General features: G+C 42.5%; 1 protein-coding gene across 4 annotated transcripts in view; it reads left to right on the plus strand.

The window, feature by feature from the left end:
• The window catches only part of LOC133492420 (polypyrimidine tract-binding protein 2-like), a 103,299-nt gene that overhangs the window by 33,595 nt on the left and 53,653 nt on the right, over positions 1–16,051 (plus strand). For 3 of the 4 annotated variants that reach the window (XM_061804559.1, XM_061804558.1, XM_061804563.1), the window contains one exon: positions 8,131–8,199. In XM_061804559.1, the coding sequence (XP_061660543.1) occupies positions 8,131–8,199 (69 nt within the window). Of the gene's footprint in view, positions 1–8,130; positions 8,200–16,051 lie in introns of those variants that run through there. The other variant, XM_061804565.1, reaches the window with a different exon arrangement.

Raw genomic sequence — 16,051 nt, forward strand, 5'->3', positions numbered from 1 at the left:
TGACTTCAGAGTGAAAAGATCAGCGACAATGTGTGTGCGCGTTCTTTTGGTGTCGCTAGACGGAATAACTAGAGTATCATGAAAGGGAAAGCGCACGGGTCGCTGTGATCGTTATGTCTGAACATCAGCATCAGGCACGTGTCAGATGGACTATTAAACCAGAGCCTCAACACATACACATGAGAATCCACACGTGCATAAAAATACACATGGGGTGTGTAAATGGCCCATATTCCGCCGTTCTGTCCTATGAGGTCTTCTTAAGCGGGTGATTATGTGTAAATGCTCATGTAATGATGTGTTACCTTGCATTAATGTCCCCATCGAGCCACCGGATGGGTTCAACAGAACCGTCTCCCCGAAGACGCCATAATGGACGAGCGTTCATTGGTCCTCGGAAACAGAAGGGGGAATGCGAATCGGGCGCGGTAGGGGGACGAGCCGTGTTAGGCGAGCAATTATTTTTTTTTGGTCAAAGTATTCAGAATGAGCCGCAAGATTGTTTAATCATCCCTGTGGTTTGGTTCCTTTTTATGGTTTTATTGACCATTAAATTTGTTGCTGAAAAAGGAGTATTTCGAGCATTTAAGGCATTTTAAAAAAAAAAATGCAGCAGTGCAGATCGCTGTAGGGGATTAACGCGTCATGTTGTGATATAACAAGTGCAACTTTTGTAAGGCTCGGTCGTTTGGGCCTGAACTCGTGCCCGCCGTTGTGAAATGCTTTGGTGAGACAAGAAATAAAAATCCACGGTGAGGAAAATGAGGCGAATATTTTGTCAAATAACGGCGTTTTCAGCGCGTCCTTGCTCAAATCCGATTGGAATTCATGAAAGATGATTACAAAAGGCTTAAAGCAATTTTGCATCGTTCGCCAAGGTTGCCTAAAATAATAAAATCCTGCCAAGGGTCACTGGAATAACTTGGAACTGTTAACACATTTGAATAAAACCCTGAATATAAACAAATGAATATCAGGTATTCATATATATATATATACATATATAAACAACACCACCAACATAAACAGCTAATTAGCGCATAAAGAAATAAACACTGTAGAAGTCTTGGTCATGGTAGTAAATTAAATTTTCCAAAATTCTTCCTTCATCTGTCCAAAACAGGCATTTTGTTTGCTGTCATGTCTTATTGTACATTTTGCATATCCCAGACACAGCAGTTTGTAGTTATTCCACAAATCACATGTTTTTTTTTCCTTTCCTTAACAAAAGGTTAGCATCAATTTTTGCCTGTGCTTGCAGAGAAAAGAACATAGTACCCACTGTGAAAATGGAGTCGGTAGGCTCGGTCGCGTTCCGCCGGTTCCTTGCTGCATCCGGCACAGGTTGTCTCGAAAGAGTGAAATTTGCCGGCAGGTGTCAGAAAGTTTGGTCTCACTCCTCCGACAGGAAGTCTGTTCAGAGAAGGTGGTCAAACGCGGAACACGGGAACAAATCTGCAACAAAAGACAATGGGATTGTTTATTAAACCGCCGCTTCTGTCAGTAATGACTCGAGCTGAATGCGATCCAGATGGGTCAATTATTTCCCTGTAGTTTAGTGCTTTTGTTCGCCCAAGACAAGGCACGTTGCGAGTGCAGTCGACACAAGAAGCTTCCCCCCGCTGTCTGTAACTCCTGCTGCAGCCGAAGCCATTAATCTACCACCAACAAAGTAAAAACATGTGGGTGCAGTAGGATAATGTAGAGCCAAATCAGACCTTGGGTCAGCACTGCAGCAGAAATTCTCTCTTTTGAAGTAGGGTAAAAGTATGCTACATCAATAGCAGGTATTTTTTTTTTTTTTTTTAACAAAAGAAACTTTTGAAGTCTGTTGACTATAAAAATACTAAAATGGTTCACAAATCGTGGATAAGGAAAGGAAGCATGCAGTTTTTTTTTAAATTGCTTTGAATGCATACAGAAAATGTATAAAATCCAACAAGAACAAAGGTAACATTCATTTTTCTCTTTTCTTTTTCCATTTTTCATTTCGTTCAACTGTTTTATGTATAGAGTATATTACGCATTTAGAAATAGAGACTATGCTGTGTTCCAATGTTAGAAATCGGCATGCCGGCAAGGATCCCATTTGCATGCAGCAGATATCCAGATTTCAGCATTAATTAGTAATAATGTTTTGATCTTCATCAAAGTCGAAACAAGACATAAACTCTGTCTCCTTAAACAAATACCACGCAAACAATTATGTATTTTCCTCTTTTTATTCAACACGAAATGCTAACTGGTTGACTCTGCTTTGGCAGCATTAACTTCAACCAGTTGTCAGTTTCAGACCAGATCTGAACAATGGTCAAGTTTTGGGCCGTTCATGTTTCCAAAAATGTTTCAGTTCAGTAATATTCTCGAGATGTCTGTTGAGAATTGCTTACTTGATTCCATGCCGCACCCTTACATTCTGGTTGTGGCCTCTTGAGAAGGTGTATTTTCTTCTGTTTGAAGCCATTCTATTGTTAATTTACTTCCGCCCCTTGGGTCATTGTCCTGTTGCATCTTCCATCCCATCATAAGTTTCAATTGGAAGATAGTTGACTGAAAAATGTCTTGATAAATTTGGGAGTTCATTTTCCCATAGATAGCAATCAGTCCAGGCTTGGCGATAGCAAAGCAGCCCCACGACTTGTTGTTCCCTCCACTGATCGTAACACTTTGGATTAGATTTGAGGTCGCTGTGCCGTACATTTTTGGTGGTGAGTTCCTTCCCAACAACTTAACTTTGGTTTCATCTTTCCAGAAATAGTTTGCCAGTCGTGCTGTGGACGCTCAAGAAGTTTTTCCACCTCATTGAGCATTCTGCATTGCGCTCTTATAGTAAACTTTATATTATGGTCACTCCTCGACAGAATAGAAGAGAACAATGCAGAACTTTCTCCATGGACTGATGAAGTTTTACATTTATTCTTAATCGCAGGTCTTCTGAGAGCTCTAATGTGTGAAGCAGAGCTCACATGCGGAAATGTGCAAAAGTGAAACCAGGTGTCTGTTATTATTTCTGGACAGGGCAGCTTTAACCAACACCTCCAAGCTCGTCACCGTGGTCAAACTCTAGGTTGGGCGACTCCTGTCGCTGATTACCTCTTGGAGGAGTCATCTTTGTACAGTATCAATAGCTATCTATCAATGAGCTGCCACCTGCGAGTCAGATTTAAAAATATGATAGACATCTGGTTTTAGGGTATGAAACTCTGAAAATTCGCATTGGAAATATCGTTATGGGTGTGGTGTGCTTTGTTGATCAACTCTAGTCCACCAGAAAGAGCAGTAAGCGCACACATTCCAATTTATTTTCCTCTGCATATGTAGGGTCGCTCACATTTTTGAGCTTGGTTAAGATGTTAAAAATCAGCTACCAGGCCTCGGTGTGTATGCACATTTGTGTTTGTGCGGCGCAGAAAAGCGCGTAGACGAGGAAGTATGCCAGAGACGAGATGCCACCTGTGTGCGTCTCGGAGCCATATGGCTTCTGGTGTGGCTTGATGATTGGGCCAGCAAGTGCAGGTTACAAAGAGTTGCAGTGAGATCCAGAGATTAACTGGAACATGTGAAGTATGAGAGCCATCTGCTCATCGGTAACCAATCTCCACCTCCTCGGTTTTTGTGCTCGGGAAGGCAAGAGTGCCGGCGTTGCAGATGGTGCAAACAAATTAGCATTCCTCCTCTAAATATATTTCACTTTTCTTTTTTGTCTACATATTTGTGTGGTTTATGCCAAGATTGGTGATATATATATATATGTTTGTCATGGTAGTGGTACTTGGAGAGCTACTATATGTGTTTTTGGAGGCAGTATGTGATGTATAAAAACTGAAATTTGAAATTCTATTGGTGTTCCAAATCTCTCATCTGTCAAACCTGAATCAATATTGTTTAAAAGAGATCATTGACGGGATCTTATCAAGAAAATTGAAAGGTCACTTGTTCATAACTTGGGTATGCAATTAAACTGGTAAGTAGCTACTCTTTGCTTCTCTTTCATTGAGCTCGTCCCAATTTTCATTTTTTTTTAGCAATTATTGTGCCAAGGGGAAGATAGGGCACACCATTCTTCCTTCAATATAATTTAGAATCCGCTCCATGCTTTTGGGGTGGAGGAACTTTTTTTTTTTTCTTTCAACACTAAATGTGGCTGACGGGAGTTTATTCGTCAAGGTTGGTCTTTATTTGGGATGTCAGAGGCTGGAAAAAGAAACACATGTTCTGTTCATGAATTTCTGGCGACATGTAAGCCTTGGCAGCGGTGTTGCATTTGTGAAAGGTTGGAAAAACACAAAAAGACTTTTAATTGCAAATTGATGAATCTCTCACAATCTTGACAAACTTGGATGTTGAATTTGTTGAATTTCGCTCAGTTTTGACATAATTACTCCTCAATCCGTATGTATTTTTTTTAAAGCTTTGTCCACTTGGGTTGCAGGTGTGGCTTAGGGCGAGAGGCGGGATATATCCACTTTTTTTTACCCCACCCTAGTAAATAACCAGGAAATCAACCCAAGGAAGCTCTTCTGCTTGATTTTCACCTCGCATTGCACCCTCCATCTTTAAATCTGCATCAGTCACGCTCATCCTCAAAAAGCCTGGTCTTGATCCAGAACTCACGGCCGACTTCCAACCTTGGCACTATTCAAGAAAGAGCAGTTGCCAACCGACTCTACGAACGTATGGTCAACAATTAGCGGTATAATCCATTTCAATTTGGCTTCGGACATCAGCACATTTGTTGAGGCTGACCTTCTCAAAGACACAAATGACCTTCTCACCGCAGGAGATCTCAGCATCCCTTCTTTCTAAACCATTTGTGCACCTTGGCTTCACCAGTACAGCTCTTTCCTGGTTCCCTCAGATCTGTCTAACAGTGAACTCTTCGTCGCCATCCAATTGTCTAGATCCCTTTCAGCACCGGCCAACGGAGGTGTACCACAAGGCTCTGTACTGAGAAACAACCTTATTCAGACTATCTCCCTCATTTATGACTCTTTCGCCAGACACTTATTCATTTCCCTGATTACACGCAAATAATGTTGACCCCAACCCTGACTTTTCAATCAATGAAGACCTGGACAAATCTAAAATGTGCTTTGAAATCACTCAAGCTCTGCAGGTCCATCACAGATGTTGTCTCTGATGTTGACAAACATCAGAATGATGGAGAATTTAGCAAAAAGAAAAAGATCTGATCCCTGACCCAACTGCCGAGCCGTGGAGGCGGCTATTTCCCGAGGAAGCAATGGATCACGCGGAATCGAATACGTACACTCCACGCTTGATCATCCCTCCACCTCCATAAATGGAAGATGAAAGATGATTGTGCGTGTGATCACCAATCGAAGGAGCACATCAAGAATTGACTGACTGTCCACTCTGTCGTTTCCCCCAACAAACTGACAGAAAGACACCACGCTACACGGAACAGACTCACCTGGGTTTTCAACCTTGACCAAGAATTATAGTTTCATCCTGCGCAATGTCATACAAAAGAAGTTTATTAATATTACGGTCCTTTTTGCGGCACAAGCGACGCCTCTAACTATTGCTTCGCAGTACAGGCAGTGCTTATTATATAATTATAGCTTTCATTATTCTTCTTGATAGTGTGTTGGGTGAGTGGTTAGCATATCAGCCACACAGTTCTGAAGTTCGGAATTTTAATCTCGACTCCGCCCATCGTTGCCGCTGTTTGCACGTTTTCCATGGGATTTCTCCAGGTTTCTTCCCCCCATTCCAAAAAGATTTGAACAATTAAAATTTTCTTTAGCTGTGAATGTGAGTCTGAACGTCTCGGCTATCTAGATAGGTTCCAGTCCTAGGAATGTTGATAGGTCAGTCGTTAAATCATGTTTGAATCAACTGTAGTCTGAGTCTATCAAGTGCCAGTATGGCAGATCATTTCCAAGATAGATAGACATGAATGAAACAAAAAAAATGTTTGGTTTTTTTTGGGGTGGGGTGGGGGGGATTAAGCTGTGCTGAACGTCTGGAAGCAGCAGAGATAGGCATACGGAGTAAAACAAAAACAATATTAGTGTAGTGCATTTGGGGATGATGTGTTATACGTGTATGCTTTAAAAAGACAAACACAAACGCATAAAAGCATTTGGGCAATGTGCCCTACTCCTTAAAATCCTTTTAAGACAGTTTGTAATGCCTTGTTTAGGACGTTGAAACCCGGTATAATCCAACCTGCTGAGCAAACACACAAGCGATTCAGTTGCATATGCTATCAGTCATTTTGACGACGGGCTTACACGTCCACTGAAAAACTGATCCAGACATCAAAACACATACTTGCGCACTACATCTTAATCCAGCCCCTTGATCCATGCGCTTAAATGGCTTCTAACAGGGCAAATAAATTTTGATTCATAATCTCTTACTGCTGACCGGGTCTACACTTCTCTTTCTTCATTTCACGCACACACAATCATCACAAAAAGTACACTAAAATGAATCGGCGTCAATGTGGGACTGTGTACAGTTCGAAAACACACCCAGTTAGGCAGACAATATTTTCCTTGCAATAGTGTACCGTTATTACTTGTCAAGGACTTTTATGGGAATTTTTCATTATGATTTCAAGGATAGTCACGTTAGTACATTTCATCTACGTTGAGAAGAATTATTTTACTTTTAAATGCTTATTTCTATTATGTTTCAGATGCGTGTGCTGGTGTGTAGTCTATTATTTTTGTTTGCACAATTTGTCACAAAAGAAAGTAAAAAAAAAAAAAAAAACAGTAAAAACGACAAGTATTAACCCAAAATGCTGATACACGTGATTGCGCCAAGGACAAGCGTTCATTCCTCGGAAGCGTCTTTCTCTGACCTCAATCCAAGACAGACAGTCCCATTGATAGGAACGTGAGTAAGTAAAGCACATAGCACTTGCGTGCCAATGTCAATGTGTGTTGCCAAACCCCATTGGGAGAAGAGTGTAAACCTTATTTCATCCAGAGTAGCTTACAGAAGGTTTTTGTTCCCGTTTTAATCAAGAAGCTTTGTCCGGGTCTTGGAAAACCCACACTAATTTCTTCGAGGGGCCCCAAAAGTTGATTACAACTAAGTCTTACTTCATTGACGTGGTTAGTTTGTTCATTATTGGACCAGACACTTTTATTTGTTTGAACAAATACAAAAATCAACCACGTCTCTGGATTGGTATATCACGTCTAACACCTTTTGTTGTCATGAGCCAGGCTGGACCACGGCCAAGAGGGGCGTGGCCCCTGCCCTGGTCGGTGACACCCATCACGGCTCACAGCTGTTTCACATTGGGACTGCAATTAGATGGTGTATTTAAGTTGGAGTTTTGGTCACTGGCATTCGCCAGTTCGTTGTGCCCTGAATTAGTGAGTTGCATTCACTGACAGTACGAATCTCCACCACTAAAAATAGTGTAGTGTGGAGCCATCCTGGTCACAGTGTTTCTGTGCCACCTTAGCTTGAATAAAATTACGCCTAACATCATGTCCTCGTCTTGGAGTCCTGCATTTGGGACCAGCCCCGCACCGGAGGTTCGTGACAATCGTACGTTGGGTCTGGAACAAATTCCTATAGATAAACTCATAACGTGTATAATTTATCATTTTCCATCCGAAGCAGGTGTCGTATATTGATTAGCAAAGAAACCCAAAAAACATTTACTGTTATGTGTGCAATCTTTCCTGTTCAAATAACTCATAACTTGCTCATACTGTATAAATTAAAAACATACGCGATGTAGAATGGGAGAAGTAAAAGAAAAATAGTGTGACAATATCAGGACGAGATTAACGTCCTACAAGATATTTTGTTCCATTCCTGTTGTAAATCCTCACCCATTAACATGCCAACTGGACATATTCACTTGGTTTTATCTATAAAAGGAACTCATCCACGTGTTAGCATTCTGACACCCAAAAATAAAAACCTCTGGATTTATCTTTCAAGGCTTGAAGATTCAGACCTTTCCCAAACCCGCCGCCGCGCACTTTTGTCACCGAGGCGAGAAGCCACGCCGAAGTAGGCGGCAGAAAAGAGCATGCATTTATTAAACCCACGCAAAGCGTTCAAAGCGCGTCAGCGAGTAATGAATCGTCAACAGGCAATAAATAACCTTTGTGTGTTTTTGAGTTGCAGGCAGAGCTGCCAGTTGTGGGGGTTGGAAGGACGTCCTGATGAGGCAAGGAGGAAGGCAGAAACCGCAGAGTAAGTCTTGATGGGAATCTCATTTGTTTGGGAGGGTTCAAGCACGTCTGCATTGCGGTGCTGATTAACACATCGGTTGGAAGTCTGATCACAGTGGGTTTTTAAAACCAGTTATTTAAAATAATACCCGGAAAATGTAACTCTAACCTTGCTGAATGGCCCACTCCAGTTTTGCTCACGACGGCAGTCCCATTCGCTAACTGGATTTTCATAAAATTTAACGGCGCTCAATTAAAACGACACTTTGCTGACAAGCCCTGACCTCATACTTTCATGTAAACATCTTTTTTTTATTTATTTTAAATGAAATAATGCGGATAGAAATACCTGACAACTTTTTTTCTTTGCATACTTACACTTATACTTACCTAACACTAACATGTTTTTGGAATGACCCGTTTCCTTTATCTGTCTGAATTACAGATACATTCACTTCCATGATCTCTGATTAATACAAAATAGAGATTTATTGATAGTAGCAGCTTTGTATAAATTATTCAAATAATTAAGTTTTTCTAATACAGCTGAACACATTCCCCTTTAATCACCCAACCCCAATGATTCTTGTTATAAGGTAATAAAATATACTGCACTATGCCCTTATATTACAATGTCCCATTTTTCTTCACTAATTAAATTACCTTTGCGGATAAAATATGTTACAACGCCTCAAAGTGGTGGACAATCCTTGCACGTCTCGAGTGAGTTCTTGAATCGGCGTCTCTCAGTTCCTTGCACGGTGCATTTCAGTGCTGAACGAGTGTGGGCAATTTCTGAACGCGATGATAGACCGCAGCGATAGTGAAACGGGAGCCAGTAAAGTGCGAGAGTCGCACTCACGCACTTCACCGACTACACAACGTTCCGAGCGCCTGAATTGAAATCCGAGAAACCTCGGGGCGAAGATCAATAGTAAGTGTTTAAGACGGCAGTCAGGCGTTGTCATTATGACAGATAAAGCCTTTCATTTGCATGACCTTTACAGATTTTCAAGACGGGTAAAAGCATGGTTGCATTTTGTGTCTGAGGCAGAGGTTAACGGAAATTGCAGAGATTTTGAATCTGACCAGGACATGTATCCACTTGATTATTATTTTTGTATAGAACAGGTCGGTATTTATTTCACTCTCTTTCTTTTTCACTCTTACTTGATCATAGCATATTTTCTCCATCCGTTGAAGTTTCCACATCCCTGCTGTCATGGAAACCTGACCGTACAAGTGATTCCCGGATCTTTTTACATTAATGCACTTGCCTGCAAAAGTAGACATTAGCAAGGAACTCGTCGCTGACTAAACGACCAACTGAACTGACTGCAATAGGCCGCGCCCCGTAAAGGCCCACATCAACAACACTACAACCATTTTAAATGTATTGAAGAAATAAATCACTTAACTAATGTTTTACTAACTAATATGCAGATATATAGTGGAAAAAATTGACCGTGGTCATTCAAAACTGGAACAACTCGTATGAAGGACTATTCATGGGAGTTTGCCCAGTCAGTCCACGTTTTGTTTGCGGACTTGGAAGAAGTATTCAAGCGGTCTTCTCTGGGAGTACTCCAGTAGATTGGGTTTTGGTGGCCGCTACTTAAGCTCCGTGTACGATTGGAGTAGCAGTTTGGCTCGCATCACCGGCAGTACTAAGTCAGGCTCTTCCGAGATTTTATGGACCGCATTTTTGGTCCAGCAAAGGTGCAGATGGTGACCAGTTTGGGTGTCCAAGGCTCTAATTTCAACAGTGTGTGAATGATGTAGATCTGGTTTTGGGTTCATCTAAGTGTGACCTCCAACATCTGCTGTGGCGGATCGCCGATGATTGCTAAGCAGCCTTTTGGGGTATCAGCACTTCAAAATCCGAGACTGTGGTTCTTCAAGGTTTTTCCCTTCTCCTCATGCCAAAGTAGTTGAAACCAATCTGGGGGTTTAAATTAACACATCACTAATTGATTACACTGACCGAGCATTATTGTCACACCTGCAAAGAGTGCAAAATGCAGTCTTGATGACTGGGACATGCAAACAAAATTGCCTCAGTTCATATCTCTCCGCACCGGCTGTCTGACTGTCAAAAATTCTTCATCTAAACCTTGGTACACATGCAGGGATTTTCGAATCTTTACACTTTTTTATATTTTATCCGTGACAGCTAGAGAATGGAATCGAAAAGAAAAACAAAACAAACAAAAAAACACTTAGAATGGGGAGACTGGTGAGTGCATCCCCACTGAAACAGTAAAGACAGAGCGCAGTGCTGTAGCTTCTGTGCTCACAATGTTTCACGGATTAAGTGAACATTTAAAACACCCCTAATGTATCTTATACAAATGTACACTCGGCAGGGAGCCGCCGAATAACTGCACTACTGTGTAATTACTCTATCTTGTCAAGTCCTTTTGAAAGTCCCAATCGACAGACCTCCATACGTTATTGTCTACCTGTCACAAATCTTGTACTGAAAAACAAATGGCAATGGGCATATTGTTTTTTTTTTTTTTTTTTTTTTTTTTTTGGAGTTTGGGGGGGGGGGGGTGGGGTGGTGTGGGGATTTGTTCTAAGACCACGCAAATTTACCTTGAGAAAGAAAATTATGAAAAAGAAGAAGATGCAGAAGCTTTAAAGGGCCTCTGGTAGCTGTCCATCAAACAGCAGGTATTCCCAGCATGTGTTGGCCAGTGCATCAGCCATGTTATCATCTGTTATCTTGTCTTAACAGCAGTACAACTGCTGGGCTTAGGAAGGGGTGGGGGTGTCAGTTGAAAGGAACAAACCCCACCCCCCCTCCGCGCAGGACATAGTGGATCCGGCATCACTGCAAGACACTAGACCTACTGCAGTTAGACATGGCCCCCGGTTGGTGGCAGAAGGACTTAATTACCTATTAGTGATTCATTTGGGACTCACCGCAGAGAGTTGGCATACAGAGAAAGAGAAAACAGATGAGCAGAAAGCTGGGGGATGGCGGGAGGATTAGCTTAACCATCACACGAGAACAGGATGTTTCGAAAGGTATGGAAACCCTCCATACTGCAAGTACGGTGGCAGATATGAACCGGAGACATCCACAGGAACTAACTAACTAACCCAAAATATACAAGCATAGAAAATATCATGCATTTTGCATTATCTGTTTAAGTGTGCCTCAGGGTTAGGGATAGGGGAGAGAGACTGAGGATCCCGCGGTCGGAGCCGGGAGAAGAAGTGGACGGTCCTTCCTTCCGAAGATGTGAGGCCAACTGTCCGATGTCCCGTGCAAACCACAAATGAGGTTACCCAACACACTTTAATTAGGTTACTTTTGCATTTCTTTGAATAAAGAGTCAGGGTTAGGGTTAGGGTTAGGGTTAGGTGCGTAGCGATGAACCCCTCTCCACGAATGAAGAAGGGAGGTGCACGGGCCTTCCGACCCAAAGATTTGTTCACCCAAAACCTGACTAACTCTTTGCATCCTTTCAAATTTAATAATAACCCCATAATTTATTCACCCCCCCCTTAATTTAAGACAAATTCTAGTTCAATTAATCAAATTTGAGTGCCTGCCTCCATCATTTTTGTTGCCAATTGTTTCCGAGCAACCTCCAAATTTAAATACTACCAATAAAAAACATTGTAAGAGAATGAGTCTTGTTACGCAACGCAACGTTTCGGCTAGTGTAAGCCTTCTTCAGGCGCGCACTCACTCCGAGTCAGTTAAGTCGCCAGTTGTGTCCCTTTGGACGTCGTAAGTCAAGTGTCTCGATGTTTGTCAGTGAAAGAGAATTTAATTTAAGTCGAATCTTAAGGTGAGGATAAGGGTTTGGGGATAGGGTTAGGTTAGGGTTAGGCTAACCCTACGGCTCGGTGATGTTGGACTTTGTGCTCAAACTGTGGCCTGTCACAGCTATTACGCGTCATCGGTATGAGTAACGGTAAACAACCCTCTCTGACTCTGAGGAAAAGAAACGGCGCTCTACATAAAGATGGCCAAAAGATGGATGTGGACATGAATTAAAATTACAGTTTAACCTTCTTCCGCCCCACCCCAGCCCTGCTTTTGTCTCTCTGACCACACATCCATTCAAACTGAAATGGAGGACAGTAGTGTTTACTTGACCTCAGTTATTCAGGGACCAAGAGTGATCAGACTGGAAGAGAAATTGGAATTAATAATGTAGACGGACTCTAATATGTTTACTGAGCTCCAATGATGGCTTCAATAAAATATGAAGAGTACAGTACGCCATTAGGCGATACATTGTGAGAGACATACTAATCCTCACTACTCCTATTTGCCAGGCAAATCCATTAAAGGCTGGAGGCTGTGGTGGCGTTCTGGTCACCCCTGACCAAATAGAAAAGGGGGTTTGGGTCACAGCATCTATCATTTTCTATTTGGAAAAGGTTTCACCTTCCCTTGACATCGAGACTAAGAACACACAAATGGATTGGATTCAACAAAGTGGCAAATGAATGAGAAAAGTATAATGCGTACCCTCATCCCTGATTTCTTTTGGGTCCGACCTTAGGTCATCGCGCTCACCGGCAACGAAAACCTTCAATTTCGATGTTAACATCTCCCCTTACAAGCGCCCTTTGTGGACGACGCCGACTAAAATTGTCCAAAAAAATAAAATATAGGAAATAAAAATTGTTGCCAGCTTGGCTAACCAATGCAAACGTTGAGTCTGTGTTTATGTGTGCTTATTAAAGTTGTCTACCAAAATTGTCAGCTCTGAAAAGAAAGCTTGAAACAGTTTGAATTTAATTTTTTTTAATTAGTATTTTTTATGCAATTGATTGCTTTGCATGTCCTTTTTTTTTTTGGCCATCATTCATGTACAGTAGTCCAGTATATGCTTTAAAACAATTTGTTAAAAAATATTAAAGTACAAGAATATACATTTTTATACACCACCAAACAATTGTGATTGTGGTGACTGCTTAAAATGAAAAAAAAAAAAGTTATTTTTATGCTGATTAAAATTGGGACATACATGGATCATAAATATGTTCCAGGATTCATTAAAGACTGTATAGTATTGCAATTTTCTGTGTTGCTACGTATTCTGTCAGCAAAATTGATCCAGCGAAGAATGTGGCAAGGTCTTTTTTTATTTTTTGTTTTCCAATGAGGAGTTTTGAAGGATAGCCTTCTTGGCGATAGTTAAAGAAATGAGCAGGGCCCTTCTGTAGTTAAGCAAAGAGTCGGTGAGAATTGGATTCTGCAGGCTTTTGGTGGCTTATTGCGGTCCAGAAGGAGCGAACAGTTTGGCGAGTCCAAATGGCTCGGAGATCATCTGTTCCGCTTAAGGAACGTTGGCTGTGTCAACTGATCCCATTTTTAAGCGCTTTCCTTCAGAGTTGTGTGGATTATCTTCAATTGTATTGGTTGTAAATGTTTATTTGGTTGCAAAATTGAGAGCTGGAGGACAGGGAACTCGTTTCCCCGTTTTGGAGTTGGAAGCAACAGTGCCCAAGGAGGTGCAAAGTGGGGACAATACACGGAGCCGATGCTCAAACTCACGATTTACACCTATTTGCATTTTGAAACACTATTGCAACTCTCATGAGAGCTACAATGTCATATATGTATATTGCACATAATAACTTATTAATAAATGCGCAATTAAACACAGATTCCTTATGAGTGAACTGATCCAAATGTAATGTAGGATTTACTGCACTAGCAAATATTTCTTATCTCTTTATTTTAATTTTTTTAACATTACTAGTAATTGTACTGGCGGCACGGTGAGGACGCAGGTTGGATCCCGGCCCTGCCTGTGTGGAGTTTGCATGTTCTGCGTGGGTTTCCTCCAGGCACTCTGGTTTCCTCCCACATCCCAAAAACATGCAACATCAATTGGACACTCTAAATTGCCCCTAGGTGTGATTGCAAGTGCGACTGTTTGTCTCGATGTGCCCTGCGATTGGCTGGCAACTAGTTCAGGGTGTGCCCCGCCTCCTGCCCGTTGACAGCTGGGATAGGCTCCAGCACTCCCCGCGACCCTCGTGAGGATAAGGAATTTCACCACGCCGGGCAAAAACAATCACGATACACTATACACACTCGCCAAGCCATAAATCGAATTACTCTACACCTTGCTTCAACTTTTACGGCTCGCCTCGACCTGAAAGACTGAGAATCGACTCCGACATAATTTCAAGTGGAGACGGAGGGGAAACGACAGCCTTGCCAGGTGTATTAACTAAATGTAGTTTTAAAACATTCAAGAGTGCGCGAGCGGCTGCGAAGATACGGGGATGAGTCTGATAAAAAAGGACAGTCACTCTGATTGATGACTCTGATTAATAGCTGATTGGCTGCGTAAATCTTCACAAAGGTCACGTCTCACCTGCTAGCCTGTGGCCTTTAAGTACTCTCCACTTAATCACAGTTAGAGGAACACGGCCGTGCTGTTTCATTAAATTTAACCCGGCCATGATTATGGAGGCCATTAGGAAATATTGAAAACAACAAAATAAAATCAGATCAATAAAAACAACCATTCAAGATGTAAAGATGAAGGAAAATAGCTACAGTGTGGCTTTTTTTCTGAGAGAGAGGAACACCAGTGCGCAATTTGAGATATTGGACTGTAAAGTTGCAAGACGGCATCCGTTGGTAGCGTTGTAAGGTGACAATGGTGGAAGTGTCATGAGCGAGGCTGGACCACGACCAAGAGGGGCGTGGCCTGGCCACCGGTCACAACTGTGTCACATGAGGCACTGTGATTAGACAATGTATTTAAGTTGGAGTTTTGGTTATCCTCTTTAGTTGACTCGTAGTTATCGGACATTGCTTCCTGTGTTTTGGATCCTGCCTTATTGGACTGTGTTGTCGTGCACAACTTTCGTTTATAATAAAACCCGCTGAACATCATGTCCTCGTCTTGGAGTCCTGCATTTGGGTCCGCCCGTGCACTGTTGGTTGTTGTTTTGATAGCCACCGTAACAGTGTTGCTAAGTCGACGTAGACAATCGTGCGAAAGCGTCCGCCTCGGTCGGTCGCCGCCATTGATCTTCTGCTATGAGCGGAGTAGGGCGCGCTGGGCAGTCGAGCAGGTGCTGTGTGACGTGTGGCCTGGTGCCAGAGTCCGGGCAGACGTCGGCAACTGTGTTGTCGAGGCGGTGTTTGTAGCTGTTCAGCAGGCGACAGAAGCCCGAGCGCAGTTGGGCGAGGATGGAGCGTGCTTCCCGAGGCAGAGACCGTTCGTCGTCGTGAGTTGGAAGCGGGTAGCCCCTGAGGACGATGTTGGGCTTTTTGGCCAGCCTGGTGTTGGTGACGACCGATGTGTGGAGTTCAGTAAGTCCGCGCTTGTATTATTGGTCGTCTAGCCGTCCGTTGGTGCCAACAAACTGGTCTATGTCCGTTTACCACCGAGAGACGTCGTAGATTTTGAAACGCTGTGGTCGGATGCGACAGACTAGGTCGCTGTTTGGATGAACCGGTCGATGGCATTGAACAACATTAACAGGATCCGGAGTGGCCCAAAAAAAAAGATGGCCGCACAATTGTCAACACCGACGCAGCATAACTGCGCCGGAAAGAGTTGATGAGTCTTTGACCGCTCAAAGGCGGTGTGGATTTGCTTCTGACAAACACATTCGTCGTGAAATCCTGCACAGTTGGTTTGTGACGGGAAGCTGAGAAAACTTTTCCTGAGGAATTAGTAGGTAGGAACTTGGTACTGAAACGAGAAGCTTCAGTTATGTGTACAGGAAAAAGTTTAGCGAAGGAGAGACGGGGTAGACCAAATCAGCAGACAATTACCAACCGTGTACTCAATTACTCTTAAAGTTAGCACAATAAATGAAGCCAATCAAGGCAGAGGAGTTGTAAATTGTTGCTTGAAAATGCTGAAATTACC

The sequence above is a fragment of the Syngnathoides biaculeatus genome, chromosome 19 (assembly GCF_019802595.1).
Source record: "Syngnathoides biaculeatus isolate LvHL_M chromosome 19, ASM1980259v1, whole genome shotgun sequence".
Lineage (NCBI taxonomy): Eukaryota > Metazoa > Chordata > Actinopteri > Syngnathiformes > Syngnathidae > Syngnathoides > Syngnathoides biaculeatus.